Below are 23,271 nucleotides of genomic sequence, written 5' to 3' on the forward strand. Positions count from 1 at the left end.
GAGAAATGGACAATGGATTTCCATGCAGTCTAAACCAATAAGAAAAGACAGGTACAGAATTAATGCAAATGCTATAACAGATTCTTGGAGCAAAGAAAATGGCCAAAACATGAAAGACGGAGGCTTCCAGACTCCTACTACAGAAGTTGGGCCTAGACATAATTGAAGTTTTTATTCCGTGGCCCCTAATGCTCACTACAGCCCTGCTCCCTCTTCTATCCTACACAAAGTTCTGTGGCAGGCATTTCACAGCTCCATCCGCAGGTCTTCCCCTCGCCCCAGTGGAGATATAAAACAAATACTTTATGCCATTAAAAAAATATTAAAGAACTAAAGTACAGAGTAGCTCCCTGGAGCAGAAATAGTCTACACATTGTTTTTCCTAAGAGACAGAATAGTGGTACAACCTGCTACTCCTGCAAAACTACCCCTAGAGATCTGGCATCCTGGGAAATGATCAAGTCCAGGGATGGAAATAGAGCAAGTCAGACCCAGGATGGGCAGCAGTGGTTATGAAAAAAAGAAAAACAGATGGCATGTGAAACCATCTCATTAGAAAGACGAAACTGAGGAGCTAATTGCTGATTACCTGAGAACAAGAAATCCAAACAAGAAAAGTACATGTTTATTAAGAGAAACCACTATAAAACTTTATTAAAATTGGGATTACTTACAAAGTTGTACAATAAAAGTGAAAAAATATATAACATTGTTATTTTTTCTTACAGAAAAGACTGAAAATAAGACTCATGGCAGAGTCATCCCTGATCATTTTGTTCCTTTCAAATATTCATGAACATTTATTTTAAATATAAATGACAAATCTTTTTAAATAACACTAAGGCATTACCCACAGGTTAAAACTTACCCAGTAATTCTTTACCCCTGCTATTTCATCAGCAACTCTAGAAAAATGTGAAAACTGAGGCAATTGCAGGCTTGTAACAGTTCTAATAATACTCATCTCTAGTAAAGTTGGGAGAAGGTGATTTCACCATTTTCAACTCATTGTCAAGATTGTGAAGGGGAAGATGACACATGGGTTAGGGTATGGAAGCCCAAAGCCTCACATTTTGAGAGGCTGTGTGCCATTCCCATGCCCACAAAAGCTCTATGTTGAGGTTCCCGTGAATCTGTGTTGTTTATTCCTAGCAGGCTCTGGCTCCCATCACATAAGGCACCGAAGACCCTTTTCAACACAGTAGCCATCTAGAATCCAATTCTACAGCAACTAAATTAATAAGCTAAGTTAGCAAGAGACACCGCCAGATCACCACAATTGCATAGGTTTCCCTAAAAAAATTACTTCTGCTATATCAAAAAAGCAAAAGGTTATGCCTTGTACAATGGCTATTTTTATGTTTATTACTTGGTTACAGTGCCTATGTAAGTTGAAGGCATAATAAATCTGTCAAACTGTCCTCTCCTTGGTTCAGATAAAATTCTTGGCATTTCAATATAGGTTATCATCTCGTATGTCAGACCTGAGTCCAAAGGAATATTAAAAAGGACATTTAATTTCCTTTCCTCCTACTTCAACTTCCCTACTCAATTCAGAGAAAAGTTATAAGTACACAGCGAGGAACCATTTTTATGCAGGGATCCATCTGAGCCCATCTTTTTTTCTGGAACAACACAAAGATTAAGGGCAATTGCATAATCCATTCCCAAGCCTTTTATGGATATCAGGGCCTTGGGGGACCGTCTGGCCTATTTGGGTCCTTTCATTCCTCAAATCTCTATCGTACGTGCCAAATGGAGACTGGGTTATAGGGAACAGTCAATGAAGAGAGGGCTAGGACCTCCACAGGGATGTATTAGCACAAAATGGAACATTGGAACTATTACCAGCAAAATCCCCTTTGCACAGACATAAAAGTCATGAATTTGGGGGAAGAAATAAACTAGTTTTGGTGAGAGGAAGTGGCTGATAGTAATTTCTTATTAGAAGGTATCAAAGTTGCTAAATTTTCCTTATTTTTGTTCATTGGTCTCATGAAAGCAATCTGAGTGGGAAAGTGAAGGGGAAGTGTTTTAGGCCAGTTGGCTCTTGTATTCCCATTCATGGGAGACATACCCTCCACAACTTGGTCAGACCGATTAGAGGCAATAGATTTCCGATGCCGATGAGTCCCTGAGCCCTTGGGTCAATTTACAGCTTGATGTTTGCAGAGCAAGATGCTGACACGGCAGCAAACATGGTCCCAATGGTCGGCTAACTCCTTGAAGAGGTCAGTCTGAGAGATGAGACTATGCTGAAATTGCAAGAGCTGTAACTGCCAGAGAAAATTAAATGGGGGCTTCAAGTAGTGACTGAGCCAGCAGACTAAGTGGCCAACAGGGAGAAAAGAGCAGCTTCTAAAGAAGGTTTCCGAAGTCAAGCAATCTCCGGGCACACGGAGGCTTGGAAGCATCTGGGGAAGAGCCACACAGGCAGGTAAGGCAAGGACACACGGCACACCAGAGGCACTGTCCTTCACTGTCTCAGAGCAGCTCTCACGCTGCGGGACCCACTGTGATTTCCACTGCCTACAGTTCAGTCTCCAGCTACTAGGCAGGAAGTACGTAATAAACTGAGTTTGATTTTACTCACCCAAATTCAAACACAGTGAATAAAACTGGTCTGAAGATGGAAACTGTATTTCACAAGTTTGCTAAACAGAAAAAGAGAAGCTTTCCCTACCTCACAACGCTTTCTCACTGAAATACGGACATGTCAGGAAAAGTCACCCTGGAGGCAAGCTACCACCTCCCTAAGTAGCTATGTGGGGGAAGGCACCAAAGTCTCAAGGGAATCTGAGACCACTTGTACAGCTGAATCATTTTTTCAAATCAACTTATGCTCAAATATCCTAGGTCTCAATTTCTGTAAACGTAGACAACAATAGTATATTCCAGAGGTCTTAACAGCTCTTTGTAGAGGGATAAAAATTTACCATGTACCCAATTCACAAGGGTGTAAAGGTTTTCCAATATAAAGCTCCTTTACCTTGCAACTTTAACCCACAACAACTGCCCAAATACTGCTTATTTTTCATTTTCTACTATACGTCTACTTGCTGCCAATTGAAGTAGTTGTCACTGTAGGACAGTTTAAAGCTGTGGGAAACACTGCTGGAAATAATCAACTGGCCACCTAGAGGGAAGTCTCAGAGCTGACATTTTGGAAGTCAGTAATGGAGCCCAGGGCCTTTCAAAATTATCTGCTAAATGGCTGGTCTGAAAGAGTTATTAAGACTTTTTGAAAAATCATCTGCCTTCTCTATAATCATGGTAAGCCAGTAAGTCTAATGCTACAGTCTTGTCATCAGTTTCTATCTTCCGAGCTGGAGTAATTACAGCTTTCTCCCTGGAGGAAGGTATGAGGTTGAAGATCACAAAGACAGAATCAAGCTAATGACAGAGACTTGGGAATTTGCTCCCTCATAAATGGCATTGATGGTTTATAAGGGCAGTTTCCAATGGCAAAAGAATCTGAAACCAATGCCACTGTAATAAAAGGCTGCATAAATCTCTGATCAGAAATAAAACTGCAAATAAGTATAATAAACTCATGGGAAAATGTGCCTGATCCTGATGGTTGAATGAGCCTCCAAAGGCATGAAGATTACCTGGAAGTCTATTTCCTGGCAATGAAAACTGTGGCAGCTACATAGCTACAACTTGTATGTTGTATCAAGAAACTTCATAGTTTCAGGGCTTACAGATTAGTAGATTTCGTGGTGCAAGAGCAGAGGTGGTAAGACCAGGTTGGAAGGAATAGGAAGAATGGGTAGACAAAGGAAGGGAAGGAAAAGAAGACTGTTTCTTGATTCCACAGGAACTCAGATATGTGACCCACTGACAAGAAAAATGGAGGACCAGTAAAAAGCATTTAAATTTCCTAAATAAGATCACTTCTCCTAAACAGCAGGAATAATGCTAAAAGACAAGTGGAAGATAATATAATATAAGAAATGAAACAAACTCTGAATCGTACACACTTCACAGGTAAGGGAACAGACCCTACGTGAAAAGGCAAAGGGGGAAGGACAAATGGGAAAGGAAGAATGCAAACGTATTTTTAAGATGGAATTGAACGTTGAAATAATAAAAAGCCCAATGGACCATCCCTACAGAAGAGCCTACAGACATGTTCCTAAAAGCACACAGGACTTAGAATATCATATGTGTGAGAACTAATTCAGAGCTCAACACAACAGCTTCTGGGGTTTTAATGGATAATCAATATTAATAAATATGTAGGGGCCTGTGGGGCTAGTCACTCTGGAGTACTTGCTGGTTCTGGAACATTAGTTTCTTACATTTTAAAACATATTCATTTTAAATGTAAAGAAACATGAGTTTCTCTACATTTTAAAACATAACACAAACAAATAAAAACCTATTTTCCTCTTAAAACAAGGATAATTCTAGTCACTGAAATAAAAGCAGAAGTGAAGGAGGCAGGCTGGCCAGGTGGCTCAGGCGGTTAGAGCTCCATGCTCCTTACTCCGAAGGCTGCCAGTTCGATTCCCACATGGGCCAGTGGGCTCTCAACCACAAGGTTGCCGGTTCAATTCCTAGAGTCCCGCAAGGGATGGTGGGCTGTGCCCCCTGCAACTAGCAATGGCAACTGGACCTGGAGCTGAGCTGCGCTCTCCACAACTAAGACTGAAAGGATAACAATTTGACTTGGAAAAAAGGCCTGGAAGTACACACTATTCCCCAATAAAGTCCTGTTCCCCTTCCCCAATAAAATCTTAAAAAAAAAAAAAAAAGAAGAAGTGAAGGAGGCTCAAATTTGTGGATTCCTCTCTGGAAGATGTAGCCTATAGTCTGAAAGCATTACGGCACATACAATAGTTCTCATTTCTGAGTGCCAGCCACAGTGGCAAAAATGCCACAACTGAATCAATTTTCAAAGAGAAGCTAGAATGCTGTGCTAGCTGTGCTCATCCAGTTTCTTTGGAAACATAAAGGCATGCTGACAGCTTAACCAATGGGAAGCATTCATTATTTTATCCCTTCTCATTCCTCAGGGATCCCACAGAGAACACCAAGATCATTTCCAGAGGGAGGCCTATTCAGGCCTCTAATTTCAGTGGGGGAATTTCTGCACTATCTATCTCACTCTGTTTCAAAGAGCTGAGAAGCAATTGCACAACACATGCGATATGGACCATCAAGGTACCAAGCCAGTCCACATAAAAATAACTGACCACCCCTTAAGTCAGGAAGTTGTTCTGCGTGATAGTGGGGTAGCGAGAAACTGAGTCCTCCTCCTCAGAGGATGTTTCTTCATAGATTTCATCCTGGGCAATGATGCTTCCTAATCCATATTCCTGCTCATGGACAGAAACCTCATTTGGTGTAAGGTGAAAAGAACCTTCCACAAAGTCAGCAAATCTAGAAAAGAGAAGATAATACTGATTAGGAATCTTCTGTCCTTTCTGGTTTTCTTTCAAAATAAGAATAAACTGAAACCTTGAATATGCTTACAGCTCAAATTATATCATCTAGCCAACATCCCTATCCTTACTCTGGCAGTTAAAACAACTAAAGCAAGACATAAGGAGCAAAGGAAAGCTGGGATCATAGGCCAACATCCCCTGCAACCCCATCCTGCTTGATAAGCACAAGCTTATCCATTTTAGTTATGGAAGTGCTAAGGTTCCTTTAGTCAGCCATAATCCTGATAAGAGAAGATTAAGGGTCATTACACATTCATTTATGGTCCTATAAACTTTATGCCATCAGGATTCCAAACTGAAGCTTCACATATTCATTGGTATAGTTGCTCCCAAATAAAAAGGAAAAAAAAAAGGAAAAACCCACCCCCTCTCTCCCACAAAAAATAAGAAAAAAAAAAACACTCAGAGAGCAATGCAAAACTATCAGAGAAGAAACTTAATATGGTACTGGAGTACTCTCATCTCAATGCTACAATCAAAGCTAGAGTACGTAGTTCCTTAGGGAACCAAAAAACAGGACAGTGCTTAATATATGATGATATACACACTTTTCTCTTAATTTTCCTACATGAACAGGAAAATAAAGCCACAACTACAAAATGATTATCTAGAAGTATGATCTCTGTTAAAACTCAAAGTCACAATTACCCTAAAAGACGCTTGGCATATCTGTCCAAGAGTTTACCTCTTTGGAGACTGGATTCGAGAAACAGTCTTCCAAGCAGAGCAGTCTGGACTGTTACAGTATTTTCGAAGCTCCTCTAAAGCCTTTTGGGTCTCCACCTCTCCTTGTATCCGATACTCTTCTTCTGTCAGGAGACGAGGGGGGACAGTCTTTTCTGTTGCCTTACACATCTTTCTGTACTCACCAAAATAACACCATGAATCATTCATTAATCAGTAATCTGTGTCCACCCTCACCTCTAGCTCCCTTCAGTGGGCCAACCATACAGCACAGAGCCTGAACGTTAACAGTCATCACTCCCACCTTTCTTTCCACAGATATCTTTATAATGTACTCTTGACAGGTTAGACTACGAGTGCCAAGTCAGAGTAGTCAATATTATTCACTAATGTGAATAAAGTCACTTATTTACCAGTAAATGATAGATAAAATATTTATTTTCCAGTAACTGGAAAAATGATAAGAAAACGATCGTGTAAGATTGTGGTCCATTAACTTGGATTCCCAAACTGAAGGAATCATCTTGACCATCTGTAATAGAACAACTATGGACAACCTTAGAACCTGTAACCATTCCTTCACTATACAAGGTGATAACATGCTATGATTTACATTTTAAATTAAGACTAGGACTCCCCGAGCAATCTGAGAGCCAATGTGAAATAATCTAAAACCAGGTGACCGGAGGCATGTGCTATAAAAGTAATATACTTTGCACCACCCAGTGGTAACAGGAACACATGACACTTTACTGGATACTTTTATATAAAATGACTGGAATAAAATGTCTATACAGAGTCTATACATGTCTATACAGAGTCTAAAAAAAGAGATTCAGGAAGGAACAAAAGCAGAAGCAAAAATACAATAACTTTTCATTAACAAAGAGGCTCCCAGGTCAACACTTCTGTATCCTTTTGCTGCACCTGCATCCCACATGGCACGTTTCAATAGTTACATTGCCTTTCAGTCACCTGTAGGTGATGTACAGCCACCGGACAGGGTATTCCAGGTTCTTAGTACACAGGGCGATGATGATAATGGCGAGGGCCACGTGTGGTATCTGGATACCAGAATACATGAAACACAGGCCCATCAGCTGCAAGGTCCAGGTCAGGAGGTTGATACTTCGTTCATTCTCCAAGGGCCCATATTTGTAACAGACTGCAAAACTCACGAATCCGACTGTAAGGACATAGCCTATGACAAGAGTTATCAGAAGACATTCTTTTTCAGCAATAACAGGTAAAAATAACTTGTGTGGGGAGCAGCAGTAAGTTCACTATATAGCACCTATTGTACCAGGAAAACGGACGAGACTTTTACTCAGTTATTCACTTTTTTTCATTATTCAGATATATTTGTCTCTTGAATCTTCTATCCTTTCTGTTGTCCCAAATTTATTTGGTTCAAATGGAGCACTGCTACGTGTTGAACAACTCTAGAACAGTCTACTTAAAAAACCCAATATATGAAAATTCAGATTAATCACCTCTCGAAGGGTAGATGAAGGGTTACTATCTGTACATCCAAAGGATTCTTGCTTTATAGCAAAGATTCACCGCAGAGTTCATTTCTTAAGGTGTTCAAGTGTGATTTAAAATATGATTATATTAATAAAGAAAATTTACAGCTTTTCAGAAAGATGCTTATTGTGTAAAGAAAGGTGTACTTATCAACACTGACAAATTAAAGTCTTCCCCCTAGCAACATCATTTTAATTTAAGAGAAGGTGACAACTGTAGAGGGGATAGAAATAAGTAAAGAACTATGATTCTCAAAAATTAGTAAAATGTCATGGATAATTAAACTCCTTAAGCAACATCAGCAAATCAACTAAAACATCCTATAAACATATAAAAGGGAAAGCAAAGCCGACAACACTTACTTAAAAGATACTGCCAGTAACACTTCCAGATCTCTTGTAAGTTTTTAAATACTAGTTGAATGAGATACAGCGAAAAGGACCAGCCTCCCACCAGGATGATGTAAATGGGACTTTTCTAAGACAGAGAAGTGACAGCACAAAAGTTACAACAGGCTTTCCACCCATAAAAGCAAAATGGAACTGTGATTAAAAAAATAGGTTCAACCTACTAAAAATCATCTCTCTTAAAAAGATGTCCTTTATATTTAAAACAGTACAGTCTGAAAAGAACACTGAGAAAATGAGATGCTAAATAATTTAAAAGCTTGACTATGTTATTAGCAAACAGGAAAACGTTTAATCCCCCAATGAGCATAGAATTTTAAATAAAAAGCGAGAGTTTGTATGTAATCAGGCTCCAAGTTTCATGACGGAAAGTACCTTTCTGAATCAAAGAAAGAGTAGGATATTGGCTTATCAGCCACCAATGCAAATTTTCAGTGCTGTACCATTATCCAAGAAAACAGTCCTTCAACTATCCAAGCTCATCCTAACCACATGAGTATTCTGCTACTTACCTTGGGCATAAACTTTGACAGTATGAAAATGATGATTAGCAGAGAGGCCACAATTCCTACACTTATCCCAGTGGAATAGTAGAAGATTTGGCTTCTGCAAAGAGAAAATATATTTCATGACTGTGTGTGTATTTTTCACACATGGCATTGTTCACACTAGGCCAAAAGATAAGGGAAAAAATACAAGATTAGAGGTCAGAAAACTGAAGAGATTGGTACAATGCAGCTGCTGCCGATTATGAGGATCAGGATCAAGGAGGTCCCGCGAATGTATCCCAATAATACACCTCTGCTTAGCCTCCCACTCCCATCCTCAGCATCTCGCCCAACCCAATTTTTAATAAGAATCTTTCTTCTGAGGAACTGTACAGCTTCTCTGGAGAGAAGAAAGGGACAAGAATACTGCGCTCGTGGAGACTGGAAACTAGAACTGAACTGATTACCCAGCGGGATAACACAGGGCCTAGAACAGAGAGCTCCTACTCTTATTCCAGACTCTCTAGTTATTCCTCCCTCACTGTGAGTTTCTCTTAAGATCCCCAAAAGAAGGAACTACCACCAGTCTCACTCCAGTCCAACTTCAAACTCCAGCTGTTAATCTTTCATTCACTACTCCACAGATATTCTTTTCATTTATATACAAAGTTAATGTTGATTCTACCTTTGTTTGATGTTTGTTTAGTTATCTATGTTTTCTTTATATTTGTACATGTCAGTTTCACCTAGCTTAGCTAGTAGGCTCCTAAAGACATGAAATGAATTAAGTAGTTCATGCCTGTTTCTTTACGTCTGGAGGCATGAAACTTATCAACACATAGTCCAGTAAAAATAAGGACTTAACACATTATTTCTAATGGTGGCAAGAGTGGATGATTTGTTGGCTAAATCCCATCACAAGAGGGGTCAACCCAATGGGGGGGATTTCATTATTGTCAATCTGTATTATTGTCACTCTTGTAGTATTCTATACAAGAAAAAAAATCATAACACATATTCAAGTATTTTTAAAAATCACCCAAGCAGACAATGGCCTAGCCATAAAGGTTCTGGAAAAGGGAATGGCAGCACTTCTTTTTATGATAAAAGTCAAGCAGGGTGGCTCTAAGCCTTGTCATTCCGCACTCTAGCCTTGGAACCTACCTGCTTAGCAAGTCTCCACAAAAAAATAACATAAGTCCAAGTAGGAAAACGAGGAAGAGTTTGGGGTCAAATCCTGAAATAAATAGAGACTTCTGCTTAATAGGGGAACCAAACAGTTTAAGGCAGTATAGTAGTCCCCCCTCATCCATGGGGAATACATTCCAAACCCCCAGTGGATGCCTGAAACCGTGGATAGCAGTGAACCCTATATATACTATATGTGAGGCATGATCACAAAAATATAGTGAATGTCTGCATTTAAAAAAAATTTATTACAGTATAAGACACATTGCCCTCAAAATACTCCCCCTCACTTTGAATACACTTATCCCATCGTTCTTGCCACTTTCTGAAGCAGTTCTGGAAGTCCTCTTTTGTGAGTGTCTTTAGTTGCACTATCCTGGCTGCCTCAATGTCCTGAATCAATTCAAAATGTTTACCTGTCATGGTCACTTTGACTTTGGGGAAGAGCCAGAAGTTGCATGGTGCCAGATCTGGTGAATAAAGTGGATGAGGACACACCGTGATGTTTTTATTTGACAGAAATTACCGTACCGGAAGCAACATGTGACATGGAGCCTTTCTGTTGTGATCACAAAATACAGTGAATGCTGCTGCCGAGTACCATCCAATGTAAAGGCAGGGATCCTCAATATGGGAAGCAGCATGTTGAACCTTAGTAACAGAGTTTAACAAGTTTCAACTTGTTTGATGCAGTCAGTCGGGTGTGAGCTACAGTTGAGAGAAGGTGTGTTTTAAAGTGTGCAATAAATCATCCTTCATCTTGACAATGCTCCTTGTCACACATCGCTTCTTATATATGGCAATTTCTGTCAAATAAAAACATTGGTGTGTCCTCATCCACTTTATTCACCAGATCTGGTATCATGCAACTTCTGGCTCTTCCCCAAAGTCAAAAGGATTCAAGACATTGAGGCAGCTACGACAGCGCAACTAAAGACACTCCCAAAAGAGGACTTCCAGAACTGCTCCAGAAAGTGACAAGAACAATGGGATAAGTGTGTTCAAAGCGGGGTCGGGGGGTGTATTGAAGGGGATTAATGGCAATGTCTTTTACTGTAATAAATTTTTTTTTATTTAAACATTCACCGTATTGTTTGATCACATCTCATATGTGGATAGTACTGAACCCTATACGTATGTGTGTATACATATATCTATATGCACATATATATACACACACATACATATATGATAGTGTAATTCATAAATCAGACACAGTAAGAGATTAACAATAATAAAATAATTATGACCTTATACTATAATAAAAGTTATGTAAATGTGGTCACTCATTTCTGAGGATCCCTTGATGAATACAGGCTCAATGTCCTCTGGTGCAACACACTGCCTGCCTTCAATTAGAACACATTTACTGTTCATGTCTTCCACCCACAAATTTAATGCCTTTTTCATTTTAACGAAGCCCTTATCATGCACTGTATCTGTAACTTTTGCAGTTTGAGGTGTGACAGCAAAACTAGCACAGATTTATTTTTCCTTCTTCACAATTTCATGGATAGAAGATTCATTCTTACCATGTATCTTAGCAACCTCAGTATACAATTTTTTTTCTTTCCTTATTAACTCAATAACTTTCAACCTTTTCACTTAACGGAAGAACTTTATGGCTTCTCTCTGGCATATCCAAATTGCCAGCATTACTACTTTTGTGTTTTAGGGCTACTAGTTAGTAAACGAAGGGTTACTTGAACATAAGCACAATCACCGGTGACAATCAATCTGATAACCCCGATGGCTGCTAAGTGACTAATGGGAGGGCAGCATATACAGCATAAATACACTGGTCAAAGGGATGTTTCGCCTCCAGATTGGAGAGTTCGAGATTTCATCACACTACTACTCAGGATGGCGTGCAATTCAAAACTTATAAATTGTTTATTAAATTGTTTATTTATGGAATTTCCCATGTAATACTTTAGACAGAGGTTGACTGCAGGTAACTGAAACCACAGAAAAGCGAAGCCATGGATAAGGGAGAACAACTGTATAGAATAAAAGGCAATATTGGCATCATTGGTCATCCAATAAAATAAATGAAAACAGCCCTCTTAGACAGCATTATAAATTCCACACAAAGCCTGGACACCCTTCTAAAGAGAAAGTGCAATTACGTCTCTGTCTAACCTGTACTTCCCAAAGACCTTATTTTTATTTTGACTACCTACACTAAAGTTAAAAGAAACCAAGCTTTCCTTGGGACAGAGCCAGGCTTAGTGCCATCAGCACTTCATGCAATTGCCCACGAGGGGTCTCTACCAATCTGTCTTTCAAGCCTTAAGTTATTCACAGGCTAGCATTCAGCAGATTTGCCCAGAACTTTGGGTCAGGGCCCTCTGTTGTTCTCTAACTGGCTGCTTTTCTTACCCCACATCACCACTTATTTCCTTTCGCTACACAACCACTGTGTTGGCAAAGCCTACACTCAAACACATGTCACCCAGGACCAGGGGCCCAAGCAGAGGCCTTAGTGGCATACCAGACACTCTCACAGCTTTCACATTCAAGAGCTCTAAGTCTAGGGGAGGCCCACAAACAGAACAGGAGCAAGAGGGGTCAGTAAATGTAAAAGGAAACCAAAAAACCAGGCCACTCCCATCGAACCAAAGAACTATGGAATTCTAGGACAATTAGAAGGGCACAAACTATTTCGTAGCAAAACCCAGGAATATTTCTACTACTAACACAGGACACTGGGTAACAAGGAGAAACCGAAAGTCATAGAGAATTCCACAGGATAATGACCTATCCTCTGTGAAACTTTCTCACATTCAGAGACAGGAAAACTTCTCCTAGTTGTACTGAATAAGCCCTAAACTGCAGTGATCTTCATATTTATTTATGGTTCCACAAATACTTTTTACTTGTGAAGTATTAATAGTCAGTTCTACTTTTCTTCAGTTTTTATTGTTTAAGCATTCATGTCTTCAAATGTAGACCTGTACATTTCAGGACATCTATCTTTGTCTAAAAGTGCCCAGAAAGCCGAAACATAACTTTCTTACTCCAAAGAATACTAGAAATATCAGGTCAGAGCCATCGGAAGTATTAGGAATATTCATCTTCACAATGTGAGATAAGGAGGTACTCAGAATGACCTAAGAGGAAGTCTCGATTCTAGGCCTAAGAGGTTTTATGTGGGGTGGAGTCTCTAAACTGTTTGGAGCAGTGGTGTACTCAGGTTATAATCAAAACCAAAATGGAATTGTCTTGGGCTGACTTCTTTGTCTCACTAATTATACCCTCCAAAGCTCAGTCCCTTCTCACTACAGAATCTATCAGAAAAGCAGAGGTGAGACTTACTGCGGAATACAGTGACACTGTATTTGGTGTCTTCCTCTATGATCTCAACTTTGAGGCAGGTTTTTGTGCTGTATAGACCCACGTTAACATAGGTATCATTCAATTTCTCTCTTAAAAAGGAGGAGAAAAAGTTCCAGATACTAAACTGCTCTAACTCCTTCAGTTTCTCTTCATTTTCCACCTGGGTGACTCGTACCAATCTGGTACTATTTACCCGGATCTGTAACACGAATAAAATCAGAATGAGAAAAAAGGAAGTAATAATTAAAATTTTTCACAAATACAATTTTTAAAAAAAAACTTTAGAGTACGTATCTGAATCAGAAATGGTACTAGTTTTCTACAAACTTTATGAGAAAGAGAGATGCAGCAGCTAAAACATAATTGGGGGAAAAACAGTGCACATGGAACACAGAGGCAGCTGTTAGAATGTCTTGTTATTAACATGATCTGAATCTACTATTAGGGCAGAACATAGATTGGGGGGGGGGGGACTTCCAAGCTGAAAGAGTTATCAAGACAGCTATTTGTGAGAGGTCATATAAAGCAAGGATCTAGAATATTAAGAAAATTACCAGGCATAAACAGCCCCAAAAATGTTTCCCGTAATGACAGGCTGAGAAATTCAACCCTTTGTCACAAATCACTGATTATGGGTAAATGTTGGTTATAATTTGCCCCAGATGGAATATGATCTTTATATCAGACAATAAAACAAGAGAATTAAAAAAACCCACAAGCCCACCCTTATGTTTTTGATGTGAACAACAAATGCCCTTATCAGTAACTTTGCTTATAACAGCAGTAATACTTCCAAAAGGACTCATTTTGTTCAATCATTATTATAGCCAGGTAATCTTGCTTGCCAGGTGGCTTAACAGTGTTATGAAACAAATGAGACCAAAGTCATTCCATCAAGGGGAAACTTGCGGGGGTTTTGAAACATCTTGTGTAGAACCAAAATAGGAGCACGAGGCAAGAGTTTACATCCTGGGCAGCCGGATGGCTCAGCCGGTCAGAGCGCAAGCTCTGAACAACAGGGTTGCTGGTTCGATTCCCACATGGGCCAGTGAGCTGTGCCCTCCACAACTGGATTGAAGACAATGAGCTGCCGCTGAGCTTCCAGTGGGGCGGCCGGATGGCTCAGTTGGTTAGAAGGCTAGCTCTCAACAAGGTTGCCAGTTCAATTTCCACATGAAATGCGTGGGCTGCTCCCCCTGCAACTAAAGATTGAACACTGCGACTGGACTTGGGAGCTGATGGGCCCTGGAGAAACACACTGTGTTCCCCAATATTCCCCAATACCAAAAAAAAATTAACAAAAAAAGAGTTTACATCCTGACAGGCACACAACAGTTTCCAGGCCAAAGAAGGCATAAGGCCTTCAAAAAAGACAGAGGTGTGTAGAGGTGTGCGCGCGCGCGTGTGTGTGTGTTGGTGTGTGTGTGTGTAAAAGAGGGCAAGAGAAGGAAGCAGTTTCTTTGGGGAAAGGAGGAAGGAAGTTCACCTCAGGGCCAAGTTTTGTAAGATACTTAAAGAAAGAGCGAGAGGAACACAAAGCAAGCACAAATACTTATTGATGAAAACACAATTCAGGATCATCTCAACCCTACCAAGGTTGTTAATACTTTTTAAAAATTATGTGTGAAAGAAAAGAAACACATCCAAGTACTCACTACGACAGACAAATATTCACAGAAGCTACCCCTGCCAGGGGCCTCCAAATTATTACCTGTATCCGTGTCCATACATCATGCCACTTTGGGATAAGCACATTTCTGTAACAGAACTGTTGCCTAGTGATCATATTATAAACTTGGGATTCCTGAAGCATGACCACGTTTACATCAATTCCAGCTTTATGCAAAGAAAGGAAATAAGAATTAAATATAACAAGCTAATAACTCATTTTATAAAAAGAATTAAACTGACCGCTTTCTTCAAGTTTGGATTAAAATGTCAGTGACTGAGAAACAAGAAACAAGAAATAAGGCAAATTTATTTAAATATTACAAATAGTCACTAACCCAGAAAAATAACAAAAGCTACTACTGAGTGTTATATTAAGACAGGCAGTAGGCTGTCGTTTCATTAACCATCCCAACAATGCTATGAGGTAGGCACTCTCATAATCCCTATTTTACAAATAAGGAAACTGATGTTTAAGAAAAATGAATTTACCCAAAAGTCACAGAAACAGTAAATAGCTTAAATGAGACTCACACCCAGGTCCTGCTTCCATTATAAAGGCATAGCTAGAGTAAACCCATCTGGTGCTTTTTCTCTATCCCTTTCCACAGCTGTATGAACAAAACTGGCAACATTTTGTATATACAGAGCACTTTTAAGTAGATACTAAAATATCACAAAGTTGCTTTTCCAGCTGTTTTGTTTCAAGTTTTAAGAACAGCCAATGAATATATGCAATCCCTTTGATTTTACCAAAACAGAAGATTCATTCTCTCCCTCAGAAGTGTTGTATTCAATCGCAGCTAATTTAAGGTTTTAAAGTGACCACTTCTTTGCATCTTCCCAACCAAGCTGTGCCAGCTACCTTCTCCACAAAACATTTAAATAACTTTTCCTTGAGTTCTTTCTATATTGTACTTACCAATTTATTGAGCACTATTCTAACTGGAAACTTAGTTATCTCTCTGGTTCTTAGTATAAAAGTGGGTAGATTTAAATAAACTAAAAACACACACACCCCCCTCAACCAAACTTTAAAAAGCCAAAGTTACACACAAAAAAGGCAATGGTGCCCACCGATCGAAAATGGTTTTAGGGTGAAGCTAAGATGAATCTTGAAGTTAAAGTCAGCCTTAAACCGAAATGTAAGAACAAAAACTGTAAAACTCTTAGAAGAAAACACAGGTGTAAATCTTCATCGTCTGGGATTAGGCAATGGTTTCTTAGATATGACACAAATACATATATAACATATAGATATGCTATACAAATATGAAAACCAAAGGGCGGAAAAACAGATAAATCAGACTTCATAAAAATTTTAAACTTTTGTTTCAAAGGACACTATCAAGAAAGGGAAAAGACAACCCACAAAATGGGAGAAAATAGTTACAAATCATATACATGATAAGGGTCTAGTATCCAGAATATATAACGAACCACTACAATTCAACAATAGAGAAATAACCCAATTTTTTAAATGGGCAAAGGATTTTAACACACATTTCCCCAAAGAAGATATACAAATGGCTAATGAGCACATAACAAGAGGCTCAACATCATTAGTCATTTGGAAAATGCAAATCAAAACCACAATGAAAAACCTCTTCACACTCACTGGGACAATACCAAGTGTTAGTGAGGTTGTGGAGAAACTGGAACCCTCATACATTGCTAGGGGGGATGTAAAATGGTGCAGCCTCTTTGGAAAGCAGTTTGGCAGTTCCTCAAAAAGTTAAATAGAGTTAGCACATGGCCCAGCAATTCCACTCCTATGTATACCCAAGAGAATCGAAACATAATGTTCACACAAAAACTTGTACACAGATGTGCATAGCAGCAATATCCAGAACCAAAAAGTGGAAACCCGTATGTCCGCTAACTGATGGATAAACAAAATGTAGTATAGCGATACAATGGAATATTACTCAGCCATAAAAGTACTGATACATACTACAACACGGATGAACCTTGAAAACATTATGGCGACTGAAAGCATCCAGACAAAAAAAAGGCCACATGTTGAATAATTCCATTTATATGAAATGCCCAGAATAGGTAAATCCACAAAGTAGATCAGTGGTTGCCGGGGGCTGGGAGGAGAAAGGAATGGGAAGTGAATGCTAAGGTGTATGGGGTCTCATTTTGGAAGGTTGAAAATATTCCGGAAGTATTCAATGGTGATGGTTGCACAACCTTGTGAGTGTACTAAAAACCACTGAAAGGGTGGAGTTTAGCTAAGTGAATTATATCTCAAGTTTTTCTTTTTAATTCAGTCTTGATATTGTAGGGGAGGAAAAAGTTTTCCTTGACCCTCTTCCTTGGCTGGGTCTGAAAAATAAACTGACAAAGACAGATTAACAGGAGAAAAGCAAATTTATTTAATATTTTGTGTGACACAAAAACCTTCAAAAGGAAATGACCCCCCAAAAAATGTGAGATCTATGTACTTTTATGCTGGGTTTGATGAAGAGTAGACGATCCTAGAGAAACAAGACAGGTTTAGGAGTATGAAGTAATTGTGGTGAACTGGGAGAAACTGAGCAAGGCCTGTTTCTTAGGATTCTTCTTGGGATCCGTTTGTCTTCAGCAATAAGCAGGCTCCTTTCCTCCAGGTATAGGAAGAGCACCTCTCACATGAGGATTTTATGACCTGCTTTGGGGAAGAAGGGCAAAAGCGGGGAGGTCAGAGTGACCTTCCTGCTTCTGCTGTTTTTCTCAAATTCCCTCAACTTAAAATATTCAATATGCCAAGATACCATAGTTTGGAGGAGCGTGTCATAAACCCTATCTATCAATTTTTTTACTAGGATTTAATCCAATACTAAGTTGGATTTCCTCCAAGCCTATCTTTCATAAAATGAAACCTTTTCAAAATCCTGTTGATATCTGTCTCACAAATATACTTAAAGAATACTTATTCACAAATATGGATCAAGAGTTTATTTTCTTCTGGAGACTGTAAGAGAGTAAGGTTATGTGAAGCTTAAAACTACTGTATTTACAATTTTTTTAAAAGAAGATTTACACTTATTAACCCCTTCTTACCCACAGCACCAAGTAATATAACACTGTACCTTTTTAAGCCCACTATTACTTTCAAGACGATAGTAAGATACAAATAATGAATGTGTCACTAGCACAGGCCATTTGACAAACTTCACGCCAAGAAAAGGCAATCGTGTTTTTAACTAACTTTAAAATTTTCCAATGTCATTTTCCTAAAGAAATAAGCTTATTTTACAAAAAGCAACATCTTTTAAAATCTAGTTCTTCCTTTTCCAGAGTTCCACACCATTCAAAGGAAAGAACTGTAAATAAATAAACAAACAAATCTTTCTAATAGTAACCTCCTACACAAATCAGCACCATGGCCAGTCACATCTGTGGAAATTCATTGATAGGTAAAATATTCCAGTTCAGCCTAAAAGATTAGATAATCTGTAGAAACAATCACCACTCCAGCTATGGCTTAAATTTTTAGAAACACAGAACTAAACCAAATGACCTTAAACACATACAAGTTACTAAAATGCTCATGTTAGAACCTTGTACGTCCCATAGAAAAGGACATACACCACCTTTCCTTCTCTCTCTAAAGTGAGTTAGCCAGCATATTAAAAAGCAGAATGAATTAATCATTCAGGAAAATGCTTTCTGAGCCCAAAGATCTACTTATTCTCAGAAAATGCCTTCTTGGAATTTAATGAATCACAATGTGCTTATTGTATTTACCCATAAAGCAGCTATTCAAAGGTTAATCACTTCATATTTACTTACGATCATTACAAACTTATTTCCACCTGCTTTTCAATCAACAACACTGATCATTTAACATCTACAGGTAGAAGGTAATGAAAATGAATTCATAGTATGTGAGGACCAGAAGGGACCCTGTAAAGTCATGAAAAACAACCTCTTCTAATTCTCAAGTAGCCTCTACTCATTTCTGTAAAGAGGTAATCCGGTTCATACTTAAAATCTTCCTTAAAAACTAACATTTTAAATCGGTGGGCTTAGCAAAGGATTATTCAATGGGATGCTGGGACAACTGACAGGTTATTTGGAAAATAAAATCTATCTAGATCCTTATCTCACACCAAATGTTCAAATTAATTATAGATTAAAAAGTGAAATAAAAAATTAAATTGTACCCCCAAAAATATAATATCAATTCAATTTTGGAGGGTTAAGCATTAAAGCAAGAGAAATAAATCTAAAGAATAAAACCAAGTGACCACATAAAAATATAAATCTTCTATTTAAAAAGATAAAAGAGAATAAATTAAAGTTCTGTAATAAATAAACCAATATAAATATATATATCCGTAATGCATAAAAAAGTTTATACAAATTGATTTTAAAAGTACACAAAAATCACAATAAATAGTAATCACAATAAAGAAGCCAAGGACAAAGGACACACCTCGAAGAAATTCCAAAGTCAAAACAGAAAATTAAATAGCCAATAAACAAGTTGAAAGATGCTCCCTCACAAATAATCCAAGAAGTGCAATGTACATTAAAATACCACAAATTAGCAAAAGTGTTACAGTCTAGGATCTCCAATGCTGGCAAGGGTCACAAGCAAATATTGCTGATAGTGGTGTAAACTGGCACGTTTCAGGAAAGTATTTTAGCAAAATGTTTCAAGGGTCTTAAATATATTTTAGCTTTTGATCTAATAAATCCATTTCTGAGACTCTATCCTTTAAAAAATCCAATGTTACACCTGAAATTATGTAATTACATTAACAATTGTCACCCCAATAATTAAAAAAGAAATCCAAATGCAATAAAAACTGACACACAAAGGTGTTCAGTGTTATTTACAATTAAAAACTAGAAACACCACAAATATCCAACTAAACGTTTAATCAGAAACATTAAACAAATGATCTTTCCTTAGAACACAAGTAAAAGTAACATCTATGAAGAATTTTAAATGACATAGGAAAATGCTTATGCTACAGAATCAAATGAGAAAACTATCTCTGGTAATAACCGGTGGCCTCCAGGAAAGAGAACAGGATTGCTGACAGAAATATGAATGTACTGTCAATTAAAAAAAATTTATTTACTTAAAAACATGTTGGAAAAGACCAGAAGCAAGTGTGCTAAAATGGATCACTACTGAATAAACAGTGAGGGTTTTTCCTACTTCTTTATAATAATTGTACTTGACAAGTAGTCTAAAATAAACTCATTATTTTTATAACGAAGTTTTTCAAAAACTTCCAGTGAGAAAGAACTCCCTGCTTTTTGAAGTACTCCGATTCTGTCTTTAGATTTTTAGAAAGTTCTTCTCTATTACATGATTGTTACATTGTAGCTGCCACCCACATGATTTATCAGGCCAACAGAACAAAGATCATCCCTGGAGTTTACCCTTCTTTAAGCCAAGAGTCCCTGTTCCTCCTAACTAAAGAAAGATAGAGATTGCTGATTGAGCTCTATGTAGCAACATTTTTGCGTATATTTTCACTTCCATCCCCGCAATCCACAACCCCATTTTAGAGGTTAAACATCTGGCCCAAGTTCATTCAGACCATAAACAGCCCTTCAAGGGCCTGCCCGGTGGCTCAGGCGGTGAGTGCTCCATGCTCCTAACTCCGAAGGCTGCCAGTTGGATTCCCACATGGGCCAGTGGGCTCTCAACCACAAGGTTGCCGGTTCGATTCCTAGACTCCCGCAAGGGATGGTGGGCTGCGCCCCCTGCAACTAGCAATGGCAACTAGACCTGGAGCTGAGCTGCGCTCTCCACAACTAAGACTGAAAGGGTAACAACTTGACTTAGAAAAAAGTCCTAGAAGTACACACTGTTCCCCAATAAAGTCCTGTTCCCCTTCTCCAATAAAATCTTTAAAAAAAAACAAAACAAAACACAGCCCTTCAAATGTTAGTCTGGGCCCTGCCTCTAGAAAAGTACCTTCCTAGATACCTACCCTTTCCAACCCCCCAAAAAATCTCTCAGAAGGACGCTGCACTTCGGCACTAGATCTACCGATCCTGAAACAACCTTAAAGCTGCAGCTAAGGATAATTATAAGTGACAGCAGGAGATAGGCAGCAAAACGAAGGGATAGTTAAGGGAGTGTATGTGTTGACAAGATAAAATTATCCTAAACTCCGTGGGTTTCAACTCCCTCCAGTGGACGTTTGGAACCCTCTTATTTTTCTGTTTCGCATTTAACGACAAGGGGCAGACGGAAGTTCTTACAAACACTCTAGGTTTTCTGGATTAGAGCGGAAAAGTGTCATCCCAGCCCAAAGCCAATTATCCAGCAGTAAACATCAAATTTGCTTGCCTGAGGAATTAAACTTCCAAAAGAAACCTATTCGGTGGTAAATGGCGTTTGCATCTTTTTTTTGTTTCTTTTTTGATATGGGAATTTAAAAGCTCCAGGTCCGTTCTACAGGGCCAGTAGGGGCCAGATTCTTACAAGCGCAGAAAACAGGAGAGATCACTGCATTTCGGCGAACTATAATTATCTGTTCGGCCACCCGTGCCGAGTTCTAACAGCATCTACTGCTCAGAAGGTGTTGCTAATTTGCGGAATGAATGGGGTGCTCCCTTCCCATGGACAGCTCTGTCTGCCCGTCGCAGTTCTCCGTCTCCTTCCTTTTTAACCCAGAAACTCGAGGAGGCCCGTGCAACGCGACGCAGCCGTCCAGGACTCCCTTCCGGTCTCCGCCGAGAGGCTCCGGGCTCCTCCTCACCCTGGGTCGCTCCCCCAGGCTCCCCCAGGCCCTTACCCATCAGTGCCCACGCCCATTAGCCGGCGACTAGGTTTCTTCCTTCGCGTACACCCGCCCCACTCTGCAGAGTAACCCGCCGCGCCTGGGAACACTCCCCACTTTTCTAAATATAACCCCCTCTGCACCCGCCCCCTTGGCAGCTGCTGCCCGGGCGGTACCTGAGCCGCAGACCAAGCAGCCGGAGAGAACCAGGAGCAGCAGCACTGCCCCACCGCCCCCGGCCTCCCAGCCCCAGGGCCCGGCACCAACTGCCGGAGACACCGCCACTTTCATTCCTCCCGCCATAGTCGCCTCACGCCACCGCCTCCTCACGTGCCTCTCCCCAGCAACTAATCCAGAACAGGCAGGGCCAACAGCATATCCGCTACTAGACCCGCCCCCTAACAACCAATCGGATGGGCGGGGCTTCAAGCACGCCGTCCTTTGCGGACCCCATAATCCCGCCTCTTAGCAACTGATGCGAGACGGCGGGAGAAGCAGCTTTTAGCCTATTAGGAAACAGTTCTCACCTTAGCAATGGCGACAGGAAGATCCCACCCCTTAACAACAGGCTTCCGTCTCCAGTTTATTTACAACTGATGCGATTGATGTTAAGTTTAGCCAATAGAGAATCAGAATAGGCGAGCTCTCCTTGACCAATCTTGATACAGTAGTACCTCGGTTTTCCAAAGTCTGCGGCCATGAACATTTCGGTTTACAAACACCGTAAACCGGAAGTAAATGCTTCGGTTTTCGAATCACACCTCTGAAGTCGAACATGTCACCGGGGGCTTCCGCTGAGTGCAAGATCCTGAGGCCTTGCTGTCCGCTGTTGAGTCCTGAGCACCCACGCAATACGGAGGTGATACTTGGGTTTATTTTGTGACTGTGTGCAATCAATCTATGCTCATCTCATCTCAAGAGCACTCTTGCAACCAAGAGCACTCTTGCAACTCTTGTTTTTGTGAATGTGTGGAACCCTGTGCTCATCTACATCTGTGTTCATCTAATCTAAGTAGCCCTCTTGCAACCAATTTGTTTTTGTGACTGTGCAATCAATCTGTTCATGTCATCTCAGGAGCTCTCTGCCAATCACCCCTTGCTGTGAGAAATGGATAGAAGCTGCAAAGCCAAGAGAATCATTAACAGAACAACAATAGAGGTGAAGAAGGAAATTATTTCCAAACATGAAAGTGGTGTCCGTGTATGTGATCTGGCAATGCAGTTTGGTATTGCCAAATCTACAATTTGTACCATCTTAAAAAATAAAGAAGCCATTAAAAGAGCCAATGTTGCAAGAGGTGTTAAAACACTTACAAGACAAAGAACACAGACAATTGAAGAAGTGGAAAAATTGCTTTTCATATGGATAAATGAAAAACAGTTGGCCGGTGACAGCGTTTCTGAGAGCATAATCTGTGAAAAAGCTTTACATTTGCATGCTGACCTCATCAAAAACACCCCTGGAACAAGTCATGAGAGTGATATTTTCAAGGCAAGTAGAGGGTGGTTCGAAAAGTTTAAGAGGAGAAGTGGCATACACAATGTGGTAAGACATGGTAAAGCTGCCGGTGCCAACAAAGAAGACGCTGACCAATTTGTTTTGGAATTTAAAGATTATGTAGAGGCAGAGGGTTTCCTTCCCCAACAAGTTTTCAACTGTGATGAGACAGGCCTCTTTTGGAAGAAAATGCCAAAGAGGACCTACATAACAAAGGAGGAGAAATCATTGCCAGGACACAAGCCCATGAAAGACAGGCTAACCCTTTTATTTTGTGGG

At 39.7% G+C, this 23,271-nt stretch overlaps 1 protein-coding gene across 1 annotated transcript; it reads right to left on the bottom strand.

The window, feature by feature from the left end:
• Positions 1-610: 610 nt before the first annotated feature.
• Positions 611-21,815, bottom strand: NEMP1 (nuclear envelope integral membrane protein 1). Its single transcript, XM_081060703.1, has 9 exons — positions 21,671-21,815; positions 14,798-14,922; positions 13,066-13,285; positions 9,724-9,796; positions 8,584-8,677; positions 8,027-8,141; positions 7,113-7,338; positions 6,139-6,312; positions 611-5,388 (listed from the first exon to the last, which is right to left on the bottom strand). Exons 1-9 carry the CDS (start codon positions 21,795-21,797, stop codon positions 5,208-5,210), a joined length of 1,335 nt encoding a protein of 444 aa, XP_080916829.1. The 5' UTR covers positions 21,798-21,815; the 3' UTR covers positions 611-5,207.
• Positions 21,816-23,271: the final 1,456 nt, after the last annotated feature.

The sequence above is a fragment of the Rhinolophus hipposideros genome (assembly GCF_964194185.1).
Source record: "Rhinolophus hipposideros genome assembly, chromosome: 9".
Taxonomy (NCBI): Eukaryota; Metazoa; Chordata; class Mammalia; order Chiroptera; family Rhinolophidae; genus Rhinolophus; species Rhinolophus hipposideros.

What these genes read in the sequence shown, in the direction of transcription:
- NEMP1 (XM_081060703.1), bottom strand. Translation starts at nt 21,797, where the DNA reads ATGGCGGGAGGAATGAAAGTGGCGGTGTCTCCGGCAGTTGGTGCCGGG. An exon ending in CAGTGTCACTGTATTCCGCA is followed by an intron (nt 9,797 to 13,065) that starts GTAAGTCTCACC and finishes TATTTATTTCAG; the next exon opens with GATTTGACCCCAAACTCTTC. An exon ending in TGTCAAAGTTTATGCCCAAG is followed by an intron (nt 8,142 to 8,583) that starts GTAAGTAGCAGA and finishes TCTCTGTCTTAG; the next exon opens with AAAAGTCCCATTTACATCAT.